General features: G+C 52.0%; 1 protein-coding gene across 1 annotated transcript; it reads left to right on the forward strand.

The window, feature by feature from the left end:
- Nucleotides 1–1552: 1552 nt before the first annotated feature.
- On the forward strand, nt 1553–12246 carry RINL (Ras and Rab interactor like). The gene is made up of 11 exons (XM_012435963.2): nt 1553–1890; nt 2087–2246; nt 4174–4276; nt 8227–8299; nt 8386–8450; nt 8871–9020; nt 9115–9534; nt 9868–10185; nt 10448–10579; nt 10744–10907; nt 10988–12246. Exons 1-11 carry the CDS (start codon nt 1841–1843, stop codon nt 11048–11050), a joined length of 1698 nt encoding a protein of 565 aa, XP_012291386.2. The 5' UTR covers nt 1553–1840; the 3' UTR covers nt 11051–12246.
- The last annotated feature ends 4461 nt before the right edge of the window (nt 12247–16707 follow it).

A 16707-nucleotide genomic window follows, 5' to 3' on the forward strand; every position in this document is an offset into this window, starting at 1 on the left:
AGATCTCAGGCCACTAAGGAACCAGAAAGTCTCTGGGCTCCAGAGTGAGGGGTGACAAGAGGGTCCTCACGGCGGGCCCCTCATGGCTCTGACCCCTGGACTCCCAGCCTGCCAGTGTCCCTTCCTTTAAGCCCTGTCACTGAAGGCCTGAGCCCCCAAAAGAGGGAGGAAGGTTGACTTCAGATACCCCAGCCCCGCCTCTTCCCCTGCTCAGCTTCCTCTCTGCACTTCCTGCCACTGCAGGCCTCTCCTCCGAGAACAGGTAGGGCCCCCAGGGACCCAGCAGCTGGCATCTTCAGCCCCTCTGCCTCCCTTTGGTATCAGGCAGCTGCCCCCACCCAGCCCTGCCCAGCACCGCCCAGCACCGCCCACAGCCTCCTCCCCTGCCACGGTACCCAGGCAGGCATCTGTCTCCCTCTCCCATCCTCTCCCCTCCTTCCTGCTGTGGCCTGGGCAGGGCACCTGCACCTCCCTCCACCCACCTCTCTCCTTCCTAATAACACGCTGAGCTTCTGGTCAATAGGCTAATTTATTTGTTTAGCTGCTAGTTATCCATATGCTACACCTGCCCCAAACAAGAATGGAAGGCCCTGAGGGGAGGGGCCTGTCCTGTTCATCGCCCTCTCTCCAGGGCACAGGCACCTAATTCCAGCCTGTATTCAATAAACATTGGATGGATGGGAAGGAAGGAAGGAAGAAGAAAGGAAGAAAAGGAAGGAAAGGGAGGGAGGGAGGAAGGAAGGAAAGAGGGAGGGAGGGAGGGAGGAAGGAAGGGAGGGAGGGAGGAGTGAATGGGTGGGTGGGTGGGTGGAAGAATGGATGGATCCTCCTCAGACCCAGGTCTCCTGCTCCTGGGACTGCTGCAGGGACAAGTGGCCACCCCAAGTGATAACCCACATAGGACTCTGTACCTGGGTAGGAGCTGGGCTCTGATGGGTGGGTGGGGAGAGAGGGACAGATGTGTGATGAAGCGGGGTGAGTAAAATGTTCGTGCTAGCATCTCGGCAGCGGGCATATGGATGTTTTCCGTATAATTCTTTCAGTTTTTCTCTATGTCTGAAATGTTTCATAAAAAAGTGCTGGGGGAGGACATTCAATGGTCCCCCCGAGGTATGGGAAGGGAGGAAGAGGGGATGGCATTTCCCTACAGATGTACGCACTGCCTACTGTGGGTCAAGAACTTTTCCAGGCACTGGGTTTTGGCAAGGGCTGGTCCACATTCACACAGCTGCCGTAGCTGTTAAAATCTTCAAATATTCCCTATCACTTAATAAAGAGCTGTTGTTTTGAGTCCTCTCCCCACACCCCAAGACACACTGGCCTCTCTCCTGGGATCCGCAGATTCCCCACCATCCAGGACTAAAGAATTAACCCCTGCTGGCCAGGCACGGTGGCTCATGCCTGTAATTCCAGCACTTTGAGAGGCCAAGGCAGATGGATCACCTGAGGTCAGGAATTTGACACCAGCCTGGGTAACATGGCGAAACCTCGTCTCTACTAAAAATACAAAAATTAGCCAGGCATGGTGGTGTGTGCTTGTAATCCCATACTCGGGAGGCTGAGGCAGGAGAATGGCTTGAATCCAGGAGGCAGGGGTTGCAGTGAGCTGATACCGCGCCATTGCACTCCACCCAGGGCAACAGAGCTAGACTCCATCTCAAAAAAAATAAATAAATAACAGCAGCAAGCGGCCTCTGGGGTCCATTCTGATTGGCCAGGGTCTCTTATATTGATTTTAAATATCTCAAACACGACACAGGGGCTGGAACAGCCCTGAGAGTCTTATATTCCTCCCTGCCAGAGGCCAGGCCATGATTCACTGGCTTCCTGCATCCTGAGGATGGACCAGACAGAGGATGAGGCACCTGAGGTCCCCACAGATGGGGAGAGGTGAGGGTTACTGGGGCTGAGGCTGCACCCTCCTTCCCGTACATCCAGAAATCCTTTCTATCCAACACCTCCCACACTACAGAACCCTGAACTGCTCTCTGAGCCTCTGCCTTGCCCCTTCCTGTACCTTTGACCTCACCTCCATGTCCCACTGCCCACCTCTGACCCCTGACCCCCTGGACACTGTCCATCCCAGGCTGGTCCCATCACAGGTGGACAAAGCAGACAGGACCCCTCTAGGGGTCCTCAGTACCCTAGAGCCACTTCTTCGCCTGCAGAGAACATGGGGGGTGTGGCATGTGCCAGAGCTGGATACCCAGGATGCAGAGGCCCTCGTGGGGCTGTGGCCACTGGGGGTGAGTACTCACAGTTGGGGGCCCATCTTGACTCCCATGACACCCTAGATCAGGACTCTGCTGGTTACTAGCAACGAACACGACACAAACTGGTCAGACCAAAAAGGCCAGGTGTGCCAGGTGTGATGGCTCATGCCTGCAGTCCCAGCTACTAAGGAGGTTGAGGTGGGAGGATCACTTGAGGTCAGCAGGTCGAGGCTGCAGTGAGCTGAGATTGTGCCACTGCACTCCAGCCTGGGTGACGGAGCAAGACCCTGTCTCAAATAAACAAACGAAAAATATAAGTAGTTTCAAGAAGGACCAGATCTTGGACTTCAGAACTTTTGTAAATTTCTCTGCATCCAATTTCTTGGCTTTGCTTTCAACTGCAGGGAATTTTGGATATTTGGGACCGAAAATAACAAACACGTGTCCTACAGTGGATTAAACAAATGAGCATTTTATCTTCCTAACATAACCAAAAAGGCGGCTTCTGGCTTTAGATCAGCAGCTCGATGACATGGAGGCCAGCATAGCTGTAATTCTCTTGGACTTCCCTCACAGCTGCCCCAGGGCTGCCCCAGGCCCAAGCGCCTGTGTGCATTCCAGGCAGGAAGGAAGGAGGCACCATTTGCATCTGTTTATTTCACAGGAAAAATAAAGTTTTTCACAACTGATTCAGAAAATATAGATGGCTGACCAGGTGTGGTGACTCATGCCTGTAATCCCAGCACTTGGGGAGGTTGAGGTGGGAGGATCACTTAAGGCTAGTTCAAGACCAACCTAGGCAACATAGCAAGGCCCCATCTCTATTTTTTTTTTAAAGTGAGGGCGGACAGAGTAGCTCACCCTATAATCTCAGCACTTTGGGAGGCCAAGGTGGGTGGATTATGAGGTCAGGAGTTTGAGACCAGACTGGCCAACATGGCGAAATCCCACCTCTACTACAAATACAAAAATTAGCCGGGCGTGGTGGCGGATGCCTGTAATCCCAGCACTTTTGGAGGCCAAGGCAGGCAGATCACGAGGTCAGGAATTCAAGACCAGCCTGGCCAACATGGTAAAATCCCATATCTACTAAAAATACAAAAATTAGCTGGGCATGGTGGCACGTGCCTGTAATCCCAGCTACTTGGGAGGCTGAGGCAAGGAAATTGCTTGAACGGGGACCCAAAAGGCAGAGGCTGCAGTGAGACTGTGCTGAGACCGTGCCACTGCACTCCAACCTGGGCAACAGAGCAAGACCGTCTCAAAAAAAAAAAAAAAAAAAAAAAAAAAGAGGCCGGGCGCGGTGGCTCACGCCTGTAATCCCAGCACTTTGGGAGGCCGAGGCAGGTGGATCAGGAGGTCAAGAGATTGAGACCAGGCCAGGCACGGTGGCTCAAGCCTGTAATCCCAGCACTTTGGGAGGCCGAGGCGGGTGGATCACGAGGTCAAGAGATCGAGACCATCCTGGTCAACATGGTGAAACCCCGCCTCTATTAACACAAAAAATTAGCTGGGCATGGTGGCGCGTGCCTGTAATCCCAGCTACTCAGGAGGCTGAGGCAGGAGAATTGCCTGAACCCAGGAGGCGGAGGTTGCGGTGAGCCGAGATCGCGCCATTGCACTCCAGCCTGGGTAACAAGAGCGAAACTCCGTCTCAAAAAAAAAAAAATCCTGTGGAAGATGTCCATTGGCTGAGCTTGAGTCACATATCCATTCCTGAACCAATGAACCAAACACTGGGCAGAGAGCACAGTAATCCTACTGGCTAGATCAGGTCTTGGGCCTACCCCCCACGGCTTAGGGGAAATCAGCCCCACCCACATGAACTGACAGTAGGGCGTTTCCCTAAAGGAAATTTGAGGTGCAGAACCAAAAATAAGGGAAATGGATGCTAATCAGGTAAAAGTAACAGGCATCTGTGCACACCTTTGTCACACCGGCCTTTGTCTCTATCCCCCAGAGTTTCTTGGTCACAGGACGTGACCCCAGCCGGGTCCTGGTGTTGAGGACAGGACCTTTACCAGGAGGAGTCAACGCCTACCAGATCCAGAAGATTCCCGGAGGTAAGGCACGTTCCCTGAGTCTCCAGCCCACAGTCAATTGATCACTAAAAACTGTCTGCTAGACTGACGGGGTGGCTCACGCCTGGAATCCCAGCACTTTGGGAGGTTGAAGTGGGTGGATCGCTGGAGGCCAGGAGTTCGAGACCAGCCCGGACAACATAGTGAAACCCCATCTCCTAAAAATATAAAAAGTAGCCAGGTTTGGTGACACACGCCTGTAATCCCAGCTACTTGGGAGGCTGAGGCATGAGAATAGCTTGAACCCATGAGATGGAGGTTGCAGTGAGCCAAGATCGCACCACTGCACTCCAGCTTTGGTAACAGAGGGAAACCCTGCCTGAAATAAAAAATAAAAACTGTCAGCTTTAGCCGGGCGCGGTGGCTCACGCCTGTAATCCCAGCACTTTGGAAGGCTGAGGTGGGTGGATCACCTGAGGGCAGGAGTTCGAGACCAGCCTGGCCAATATGGTGAAACCCCATCTTTAAAAAAAAAACAAAACTGTCAGCTTTGCTTCCAAAGTATCTGATAAATATTCCTAACTGCCTCCCTTTTCTTCCTGAAATCCATTCTGAGCAGAACATATTTTAAAATATCAATCAGATGTTAAACACCCCTGCCTCAAACCCTGCAAAGAACATACAACATCCTTATATACAAATGCAAAGTCCTTGTCACGATCTGTGCATGTGATCTAGCCCCTGCCTGTCTCTCCATCTATTGACCCTCATTCTGAAGCAGGAACGGTGGAGAGCAAACCTCTCGAACACGTGGCTTTGTATTCGGCCAGGAGCTGTGGGGGGCTACAGCCCCATTCACAGAGCTTGGTAAGCTGCAGCTTCTCTCCCCTTTTATAGGCTTACAATGCTAAAGGGGAAACTGAGGTGGAACTATGTCATTGTCCATTTGCTGGACATCCAACCTTACAATCTTTTGGCATTTATTTGCTAATTCATGTGCAGTTCGAGAGGGGACCAGCAGGGGAGGGGGCTTACAGAGACAAGACAAAAGCAACAAACTGTTTGTTGGCAGAGGTGTTTCCAGGAGGGAGCCTGGTCCATGGAGATGTGGGGGTGTGACCCAGTGCCGGGCTCCAGCCTGCAGAGATAACACTGATTTGTAGCTCTTTCAAGGTTAACAGATAGCAGAGACGCTGGGAACTAAAGAGGGAGTCATTTTCCCAGCTCTTTGGTATTTTATTTCATTTTTTTTCCTTCTTCACCCTCCTTTCCATCTGGAAGAGGGGGAGGGAGGAGGTGAAATTGAAGGAGGCAAAGGGGTCTCCCCTCTCGATTCACTCTGCCCCTGACACGCCGTTCTCTGTGTGTCTTTAGCATGCTAAGTGTGTTCCAGCTTCAGGACCTCTGCTTGGGTTCTTCCTGCATGATGCTCCTCCTGGAGGGGTTGCTTTAGTCTCCATCCTCCAGGCCTCTGCAGAAATGTAACCTTTCTTGACCATCATAGTTAAAAGATGGCCCCTTGGTCACTTTTCTTTTCTTTTTCTTTTCTTTTTTTGAGACAAGGTCTCACTCTGTCACTTAGTCTAGAGTGCAGTGGCCCAGTCTCAATTCATTGCCACCTCTGCCTCCCAGGTTCAAGCAATTCTCATACCTCAGCCTCCAAAGTAGCTGGGATTACAGGTGCACACCACACATGACTAACTTTTTGCTTTGTTTTGGTGGGGTTTTTTTGTTGTTGTTGTTTATTTGTTTTTGAGATGGAGTCTTGCCCTGTTACCAGGCTGGAGTGCAGTGGCACGATCTCAGCTCACCACAACGTCCGACTTCCGGTTCAAGCGATTCTCCTGCCTTAGCCTCCCTAGTAGCTGGGATTACAGGCACGCGCCACCACGCCCAGCTAATTTTTCTATTTTTAGTAGAGACAGGGTTTCACCACATTGACCAGGATGGCCTCAATCTCGTGACCTTGTGATCCGCCCACCTCAGCCTCCCAAAATGCTGGGATTACAGGTGTGAGCCACCACGCCTGGCCAGTTTTTTGTATTTTTAAGAGACGGGTTTTGCCATGTTGGTCAGGCTGGTCTCAAAGTCCTGACCTCAGGTGATCCACTCACCTCGGACTCCCAAAGTGCTGGGATTACAGACATGAGCCACCAGGCCCAGCCCCCTGGTCACTTTGAATCAGTCCATTTCCTTTATGGCACTCAATACGATATCCACTTTGTTTACTCATTTTTTTTTTCTTTGAGACGGTGTTTCGCTCTTGTTACCCAGGCTGGAGTGCAATGGCGCGATCTCGGCTCACCGCAACCTCTGCCTCCTGGGTTCAGGCAATTCTCCTGCCTCAGCCTCCTGAGTAGCTGGGATTAAAGGCATGCGCCACCGTGCCCAGCTAATTTTTTGTATTTTTAGTAGAGATGGGGTTTCACCATGTTGACCAGGATAGTCTTGATCTCTTGACCTTGTGATCCACCCACCTCGGCCTCCCAAAGTGCTGGGATTGCAAGCGTGAGCCACCACGCCCGGTCTGTCATTTTTTTTTTTTTTTTTGAGACAGAGTCTCACTTTTGGCCCAAGCTGGGGTGCAGTGGTACAATCTTGGCTCACTTACTTCCCAGGTTCAAGTGATTCTCCTGCCTCCGCCTCCCAAGTATCTGAGATTACAGGTGTCCAGCACCACACTCAACTAATTTTTATATTTTTATTTATTTATTTTGTATGTTATGTTATGTTATTTATTTATTTATTTTATTGAGACAGAGTCTTGCTCTGTCGCCGAGGCTGGAGTGCAATGGTGCAATCTCCATTCACTTCAGCCTCTGCCTCCTGGGTTCAAGCAATTCTCCCACCTCGGCCTTCTGAGTAGCTGGGATTACAGGCACCCACCACCCACGCCTGTCTAATTTTTTGTATTTTTAGTAGAGATGGGGTTTCAACATGTTGGCTAGGCTGGTCTCAAACTCCTGACCTCAGGTGATCTGCCCACCTCAGCCTCCCAACATGCTGGGATGACAGGCGTGAGCCGCCGCGTCCTGACTGTTTACTCATTTACATTCTGCCTTCCCCCGCTCTGCCCCACGCTAAAAGGTAAGCTACCAGAAGGCAGTGGACTTGTCTGCCTTTTGATAACTGTATCTCCAGTGCCTGGAAATGACTAAGGGCTCAATAAGTGTTTGTCTAATGAACGAATCCTAGTTGATGGCATAAGTGGGATACAAGAGTAAAGATGGGATGGTCGGGCGCGGTGGCTCACGCCTCTGATCCCCACACTTTGGGAGGCCAAGGTGGGTGGATGATGAGGTCAGGAGTTCGAGACCAGCCTGCCCAACATGGTGAAACCCCATCTCTACTAAAAATACAAAAATTGCCAGGCATGGTGGCGTGTGCCTGTAGTCCCAGCTACTTGGGAAGCTGAGATGGGAGGATCGCTTGAGCCCTGGAGTTCTGGGCTGTAGTGCGATATGCTGACCAGGTGTCCACACTAAGTTCGGCATCAATATGGTGACCTCCTCGGAGCAGGGGACCACCAGGTTGCCTAAGGAGGGGTGAACCAGCCCAGGTCAGAAACGGAGCAGGTCAAAACTCCTGTGCTGATCAGTAGTGGGATCACGCCTGTGAATAGCCACTGCACTCCAGCCTGGGCAACATAGCGAGACCCCGTCTCTAAAAAAAAAAATACAAAAATTAGCTGGGCATGGAGGTGTGCTCCTGTAATCCCAGCTACTCAGGAGGCTGAGGCAGGAGAATCGCTTGAACCCAGGAAGCAAAGGTCATAGTAAGCTGAGATTGCACCATTGCACTCCAGCCTGGGCGACAGAGCTAGACTACATCTCAAAAAAAAAGAGCAAAGACAGGGACTCTGAATAGTGGGAACTTCCCTGTTCTGAAGGTCCCTGGGGAGATTCTGAAGGAATGGGGACCAACAGAGTCCCAGGAAACAGAAGACTGTCCCACTCAAGCTTACGTTCATCTTCTTCCTCCCCCCACCCCAGGTGTGACCCTGGAATCCTCCAACCTCTGCATGCCAGACCTGCCCCATCTCCTGGCCTTTCTATCAGCCAGCAGGTACAGGTCACCCATCCAAGGCACTAAGGGGGACCCTTCCCTAAGACACCCCACTGACACTGTGGCTCCCACCTCTCTATTCTCAGGGATGTTCTGCCCAGAACCCTGCTCTTGCCCCCTCCCACTCTAGGGCCCGGAGATGAACACAAAGGTGAGGCATGGTTCTCCAAAGGAGGGCACAGCCAACCTGCCAATTTCCTTGCTCCAAGGAAATGAACGGGGCTTCGGGACCCACACTACTGGGTTTGAGGGAAATATAGAACTGGGAGCTAGAGAGAGCTGGGGGCCTGGACTTTGTAGTCCCAGAGGGAGGAGGGGATGGAGGCATGTATTCCTGGGTCCTAACAGAGGACGGGATTGGAGGAGGAGGGAACTGGGAGGCCCAGACTCCTGGGCCTAAGTGAGGAGGGGACCGGGGGCCTGGACTCCTGGGTCTGAGTGAGGAAGGGCCAGGAGCTAAGCCTTAGCACCTCCAGCAATGAAGGTGGGAAGTAAGTCTCCTGGTGCCCTGAAGGGACCAGGGTTGGTTTCTCGGATACCCAGGACACCTTCTCACTTCTGCTGTCCCCAGATCCTCTGCAGATCGGCAGCGTCCAACAGGACACCCCAAGGAAGGTGCTTTCCATTATGAACCAACTCTACCTGGAGACTCACAGAGGCTGGGGGAAGGAGCAGACCCCCCAAGAAATAGAGCCAGAGGCTGCCCAGAGATATGATCCAGGTTAGCTGGGGGCGGGGGGGGGGCCCTGGGCCTTTGAGGGAGGAGGGAGCTGCTGCCCCTGTTCTAGGGGACCCAACGCCCTCCTCACATCCAGCCCCCAGGAACCCTGCACCTCACGGAGTCTCCTGGGTGAAAGGCCCGCTCAGCCCAGAAGTGGGCCATCCTGGGCCGGCTCTTGCCAGCCTCCTAGAGGAGGAGGAAGACCCTGAAGGAAGGGAGGAAGAAAGGGAGGACGACCCTGAAGAGGAAGGCCCGGAGGACATGCTCACCATTCACATCCAAGCTCTGGTCAGGGCTCAGAGCAGCTACGTGGCCGGGAAGTACCGAAGTCTTCGGTTGCGCATCGTCTCGGATTCTGGGGGTCCCCACAGGCCTGGGGACCCAGCCACGGAGCTGCTTCAGGATGTGCGGCAGCTCCTTATTGACCTTCAGGATCACCTGGCAAAGGACCCCTACATCCAGGCTGTCTCTGGGAGCAAGGGTCCTGGGGTCTCCAAGAAGGATGAAGATCCAGGTAATGGGAGGATGGGACGGGAGCCCCCATGGGTTCAAGTGTGCGATGTTGTTCCCTCCATCGACGCGCACACACATTTCCTTCTGCACCCACATGCCCTTCCTACACATCCCATGCGTTCTATCGCCCACGTGTGACAGCCATACTCCCTTGTCCTGCGCGCAAGTTCACACCGGGGTCACTCTTCCACACGTGTTCACACCCATGTCTACACTTGCAGGGGACCAGAGCTAGGCAGGGGAAGCAGTGTGCCAGGGTGGGTTGGTGGAGCGCGTGGGTGGACGCGGGGCAACTAGGCGGCCCTGCGCTCACCCGTCCTCCACCCCCTCGCAGGCCCTGCGCTGGAGACGGCCGTGTGCCAGGCGGTGCTGGAGCCCCTGAAACCGGCCCTGTGGACGCGACTCCGCACGCTCCGAGCGCCGGAGCTGCGTCGGCTGCGGAGGCGACAAACAGCCCTGCGGGCGGGGGCGGGGCCTCCGGGCGCACAGGGGGCGGGGCCTGAGGGTCTGGGTCCCGCCCCCGCCTTGCGAAGCCGCATCCACGCGCGCCTTGCGCACCTCCACGCCGCCTGTGCCCCGCGCCGCAAGGTGGTGCTTCTGTTGGAGGTGTGCAAAGACGTCTACGAGGGCCTGGCTCAGGGCGAGAACCAAGGTAAGGGAGGGGTCAACGTGTAGCGTGGTGGAGAGCGGCTTGAGGGTCAGGGGAGCCGGGCGGGAGGCGAGTGTGCAGGCGCACGTCGAGGGAGAGAGTAGCATCGGTGGGAGGCGTCTGCGCGGTCCTGGGGATTCTGGTAGGAGGCGCTGTCGTGCCTCACAAGGTGAAGGGGCAGCGGGCCCTCGCGGTCCTGGGGATCGAATGGAAGATGTCTGCGCGCCCCCCATCCATCTCTGGACCTTTCCTTGGGCTTTCCCAGATCCCCTGGGGGCCGACGCCTTCCTGCCGGCGCTGACCGAGGAACTCATCTGGAGCCCAGACATTGGGGAGACGCAGCTGGACGTGGAGTTTCTTATGGAGCTCTTGGATCCAGACGAGCTGCGGGGAGAGGGTGAGCGCCCAATTCCAGAATGCTGGAACCCAACGATCCAGGGCCTCCAGGATCCCAAACAGCCTCCCCTCGGTAGCAGGAGGGACAGCAGGCAAACTGCAGGGGGATTTGGGACGACCAGGGAAGCCGAGAGGGCCGAGCTGACCTCCCTTTCCTATCCCCAGCCGGGTACTACCTGACCACGTGGTTTGGGGCGCTGCACCACATTGCCCACTACCAGCCTGAAACGGACCGCGCGCCCCGGGGGCTCAGCTCCGAGGCCCGCGCCTCCCTGCACCAGTGGCACCGCAGGCGAACGCTGCATAGAAAGGAACATCCCAGAGCCCAGGTGACTGCCCTTCCGGCTGCAGGTGGAAGGGAGGGTGAGACCTGGTGCCCTTCTGACACAGCTCCCACCTCTCCCCACAGGCCGACCTCCCCTTTAAGGAGCCGTGGGCAGAAGAGACTGTGCCAGGGACCAATCACGATTAGGGGTTCCACACCCCTCCTCACGCCCTGCTGTTCACGCCTGTAATCCCAACACTTTGGGAGGCCAAGGTGGGAGGATCGCTTGAGCCCAGGAGTTTGAGACCGGCCTGGGCAAAATAGTGGGGCTTGGTGGCACGGGTGTCAGAGAAAGCCTCATTGAGGTAACATCTGCAGAAAGGCCTGAAGGAAGGAAGGGGAAGAGCAGTGATATTAGGAAGAGCATTCCAGGAAGCAGGATGAGCCAGTGCAAAGGCCCAGAGGTGGGCTGTTCCCTTTTCCTGGAACCCCTCCCTCCTCCTTGATGCTCCTAAACCACATGGGTTAGGAGTCAGGACTGACCCAGGTGCGTCTGGCATCTTGCTTGAGGAACAGGGGTGTTTTGTTTTGTTTTTGAAAGGTCCTGGCTGGGCGCAGTGGCTCACGCCTGTAATCCCAGCACTTTGGGAGGCCGAGGCGGGCAGATCACGAAGTCAGGAGTTTGAGACCAGCCTGACCAACGTGGTGAAAACCCATTTCTATTAAAAACACAAAAATTAGCCAGGTGTGGTGGCAAGTACCTGTAATACCAGCTACTCAGGAGGCTGAGGCAGGAGAATCGCTTGAACCCGGGTGGTGGAAGTTGCAGTGAACCGAGATCGTGCCACTGCACTCCAGCCTGGGCCACAGAGCGAGACTCCATCTCAAAACAAAAGAAAACGAAACAAAAAAAAAGAAGAAGAAGAAGAAGAAGGTCTCTCTCTGTCGTCCAGGCTGGATGCAGTGGCATGATTTCAGCTCACTGCAGCCTTAACCTCCTAGGCTCAAGCAATCCCCCTGCCTCTACCTACCGAATAGCTGAGACTACAGGCACCTACCACCATGCCTAATTTTTAACATTTTTGTAAGGATGGGGTCTCTCTTTGTTACCCAGGCTGGTCTCAAACTCGTAATCTCAAGCAGTCCTCCCACCTTGGCCTCCCAAAGTGCTGGGATTACAGGTGTGAGCCACCGCACCCAGTCCTGATATTTTTTTTCCCAAATAATGCATCACTTCCTAACATACCATTTATTTCATTGTTCATAGTAGCTACAATTTAAACAACTAAAAAGAAACAAGTGAAATTAACATGAATAACAATATGTCTCATTTAACCCAATGTATCCCAAATATTATCACTTGAACAAGTATCCATATTAAAAAGTTACTAAGATATTTAAAACTTTCTATGTTTGTGTATGTGTATAGTAAAGTTTTGAAATTTACTGTGCATTTGGCTGGGCGTGGTGGCTCAGGCCTGTAATCCAAGCACTTTGGAGGCCAAGGCGGGCTGATCACCTGAGGTTGGGAGTTCAAGACCAGCCTGACCAACATGGTGAAACCTCATCTTTAAATAATAAAAAAAAAAAAAAGAAAGAAATCACATCGCAGTTTGGACTAGTCACATCATTTCTTTTCTTGTTTTTTTTGTTTTGTTTTGTTTTGTTTTGTTTTTTGTTTTGTTTTTTTTTTTTTTGAGATGCAGTTTAATTCTTGTTGCCCAGGCTGGCATGCAGTGGAGTGATCTTGGCTCATGGCAACCTCTGCCTCCCTGGTTCAGGTGATTCTCCTGCCTCTGCCTCGGCCTACCAAGTAGCTGGGATTACAGACATGTGCCACCATGCCCAGTTAATTTTGTGTTTTTAGTAGAGATGGGGTTTCTCCATGTTGGTCAGGCTGGTCTCTAACTCTTGACCTCAGGTGATCCACCTGCCTTGGCCTCCCAAAGTGCTGGGATTACAAGCATGAGCCACCGCAACCAGCCTGGACTAGTCACATTTCAAGTGCTCACTAGCCACACGAGGTTTCGAGCTACCATTTTGGACAGCACAGCCTTAGAATGTCAGTTCTGGGAGATTGGCGATCTCTGTTTTGTTTATAGCTGTGTCTTCCTGAGTGCCTAGACCAGTATCTGGAACACAGTTATAAATACTTGCTGGATGAATCAGTGAACAAAGTTTCTGTAGCAGGCTGGAAAACAGGTCCCAAAAGATACCTGTGTTTTAATCTCTAAAACTCATGACTGTTACTTAATTTTTTAAATTTTTATTTTGACAAATGCTTGTTTCTTTCTTTCCCTTCCTTCCTTCTTTCCTTTTCTTTTCTTTTGGAGACAGAGTCTCACTCTGTTGCCCAGGCTGGAGTGTAGTGGTGCAATCTCAGTTCACTGCAACATCCACTTCCCGGGTTCAAGTGATTCTCCTGCCTCGGCCTCCTGCGTGGCTGAGATTACAAGTGGTCCATCCTCCTAGGCCTCAAAAAGTGCTGGAATTACAGGCAAGAGCCACTGTGCCCCGCCCCTCACTTTATTTGGAAATGCTCTTTGCAAATGTTATTAAATTAAGGATCTTTTTCTTTCTTTTTTTTTTGAAACTCAGTCTCACTCTGTCACTCAGGCTGGAGTGAAGTGGCACAATCTCTGCTCAGATTCAAGCGATTCCCCTGCCTCAGCCTCCCAAGTAGCTGGAATTAACAGGCACTAGCCACCACGCCTGGCTAATTTTGCATTTTTAGTAGAGATGGGGTTTCACCATGTTGATCAGGCTGATCTTGAACACCTGACCTCAAGTGATCTGCCCACTTTGGCCTCCCAAAGTGCTGGGATTACAGGTGTGAACTACTGCACCCAGCATTTTTTTTTTCTTTTTGAGACAGAGTCTCACTCTGTTGCTCAGGCTACAGTCCAGTGATGCAAACTTGGCTCACTGCAATCTCTGCCTCCTAGGTTCATGTGATTCTCCTGCCTCAGCCTTCCAAGTAGCTGGGATTACAAGCAAGCGACACCACGCCCAGCAAATTTTTGTATTTTTAGTGGAGACGGACGGGTTTCACCAATTGGCCAGGCTGCTCTACAAACTCCTGGCCTCAAGTGATCTGCCAGCCTCAGCCTCCCCAAGTGCTGGGATAACAGGCATGAGCCACCAAGCCTGGCCTAATTTAAGAATATTAAAATGGGAGGCTGGGCGAGGTAGCTCATGCCTGTAATCCCAGCACTTTGGGAGTCCAAGGTGGGCGGATCACTTGAAGTCACCATTGTTTTTGAAAACCAAAAGCTTGAGACTGGCTGTGCTGGACATCAAAGCAAGAAGTACTGGGGGGACTGCAGGATGTGGCCCTGATCTTATCTTCCTACAGGACAGAGTAGGCAGCCAGACCCCAGCAGACCACAGCAAATCCGTCTCCTCCTTCAGGGAATAGCAGCAGTCTCTGGGGCAACAGTGTGCCAAGAATTTCACTGCATTGATTTATTTATGTGTTTATGTATGTGTTTTTTATTTATTTCTAAATGGTGGTTTAAAAAAAAATCCATAAAATTGGCTAGGTGTAGTGGCCAAGTAATCCCAGTACTTTGGGAGGCAGAGGCCAGAGAATCACTTGAGCTCAGGAGCTTGAGACCAGCCTGGCCAACATGGTGAAACTCCGTCTATATTAAAAATGCAAAAATGAGCCTGGCATGGTGGCTTGTGCCTATAATCCCAGCTACTTGGGAGGCTGAGGGGGGAGGATCACTTGAACCTGGGAGGCGGAGATTGCAGTGAGCCAAGATCGAGCCATTGCACTCCAGCCTGGGCAATAAGAGTGAAACTCTGTCTCAAAAAACAAAAACAGCCAGGTGAGGTGGCTCATGCCTGTAATCTCAACACTTTGGAAGGCCAGGACAGTTGGATCACCTGAGGTCAGGAGTTCGAGACCAGCCTGACTAACATGGTGAAACCTGTCTCTACTAAAAATACAAAAATTAGCCGGGCATGGTGGCACATGCCTGTAATCCCAGCTGCAGGAGAGTCTGAAGTAGGAGAATTACTTGAACCCGGGAGTCAGAGGTTGCAGTTAGCAGATTGCAGTGAGCCAAGATCACGCCATTGTACTCCAGCCTGGGCAACGAGAGAGAAACTCCGTCTCAAAATAAATAAATAAATAAATAAATAGCTGGGCATGGTAGCTCATGCCTATAATCCCAGCACTTTGGGAGGCTGAGGTGGGTGGATCAACTGAGGTCAGAAGTTCGAGACCAGCCTGGCCAACATGGTGAAAACCATCTCTACTAAAAATACAAAAATTAGCCGGGCATGGTAGTGGGCACCTGTAATCCCAGCTACTCGGAGGTTGAGGCAGGAGAATCGCTTGAACCTGGGAGGCAGAGGTAGCAGAGAGCTGAGATCATGCCACTGCACTCCAGCTGGGTGACAAGAGCGAAACTCTATCTCAATAAATAAACAAATAAAGTAAAATAAAATAAAATAAATTTTCATTAATTCTTTTTTTTTTCTTTTTTTTTTTTTTTTTTTTGAGACGGAGTTTCGCTCTCATTACCCAGGTTGGAGTGCAATGGCGCGATCTCGGCTCACCTCAACCTCCGCCTCCTGGGTTCAGGCAATTCTCCTGCCTCAGCCTCCTCAGTAGCTGGGATTACAGGCACGCGCCACCATGCCCAGCTAATTTTTTGTATTTTTAGTAGAGACGGGGTTTCACCATGTTGACCAGGATGGTCTTGATCTCTTGACCTCGTGATCCACCCGCCTCGGCCTCCCAAAGTGCTGGGATTACAGGCGTGAGCCACCGCGCCCGGCCATTAATTCTTTATTGTAAAAAACAGAAGACATACATTTTATCCTCAACTATTTTTAATTGTACGGTTCACTAGCGTTCACCTTATTCACATTGTTGTATAACAGATCTCTAGAATGTTTTCATCCTGCAGAACTGAAACCTTATGACCATCAAACAGACTCCCCACTTCCCGCTTCCTTGAGCCCCTGGAAACTACCTGTCTGCTTTCTGTTCCCATGATTTTGACTACCCCAGATATCTCATATCAGCACAATCATACAGTATTTGTCCTTTGTGACTGGTCCATTTCACTCAGTCTATATAATGTCTTCCAGGTTCATCCACGTTGTAGCATGTGACAAGATTTTCTTCATCTTATTTTATTTTTATTTATTTATTTATTTATTTATTGAGACAAAGTCTTGCTCTGTTGCCCAGGCTGGAGTGCAGTGGTGCAATCTCGGCTCACTGCAACCTCCAGCTTCCGGGTTCAAAAGATTCTCCTGCCTCAGTCTCCCAAGTAGCTGGGATCACAGGTGTGCATCACCATGCCCGAAGAATTTTCTTTTTGGTAGAGGCAGGGTTTCACCATGCTGGCCAGGCTGGTCTCAAACTTCTGACCTCAAGCGATCCACCCTCCTCAGCCTCCCAAAGTGGCATGAGCCACCACACCCTTTTTGAGACAGAGTCTACCTTCCCTGAAGTGCAGTGGCATCATCTCTGCTCACTACAGCCTTGACTTCCCGGGCTCTGGCAATCCTCCCACCTCAGCCTCATAAGTAGCTGGGAACACAGGTGCTTGCAACATGCCCACCTAATTTTTGTATTTTTGGTAGAGGTGAGGTTTCGCCATGTAGTCCAGGCTAGTCTTGAGCTCAAGCGATCCTCCCACCTTGGCCTCTCAAAGTGCTGGATTACAGGAGTGAGCCACTGTGCCCAGTGGTGGGTAGTCTTCTTTCCTTTCTTCTTTCCTCTTCTTCTTCTCCCCCTTCTCGTCCTCCCCCTCCTCCCCCTCCTCCGTCTCCTCCCCATCCTCCTCCCCTCCTCTTCTTCTCCTCCTCCTCCTCCCACTGCTGCTTCTCTCCTCCTCTTC

Source organism: Aotus nancymaae, unplaced genomic scaffold (assembly GCF_030222135.1).
Source record: "Aotus nancymaae isolate 86718 unplaced genomic scaffold, 86718_ANA_hifiasm-v0.15.2.pri h1tg000028l, whole genome shotgun sequence".
Classification (NCBI taxonomy): Eukaryota; Metazoa; Chordata; class Mammalia; order Primates; family Aotidae; genus Aotus; species Aotus nancymaae.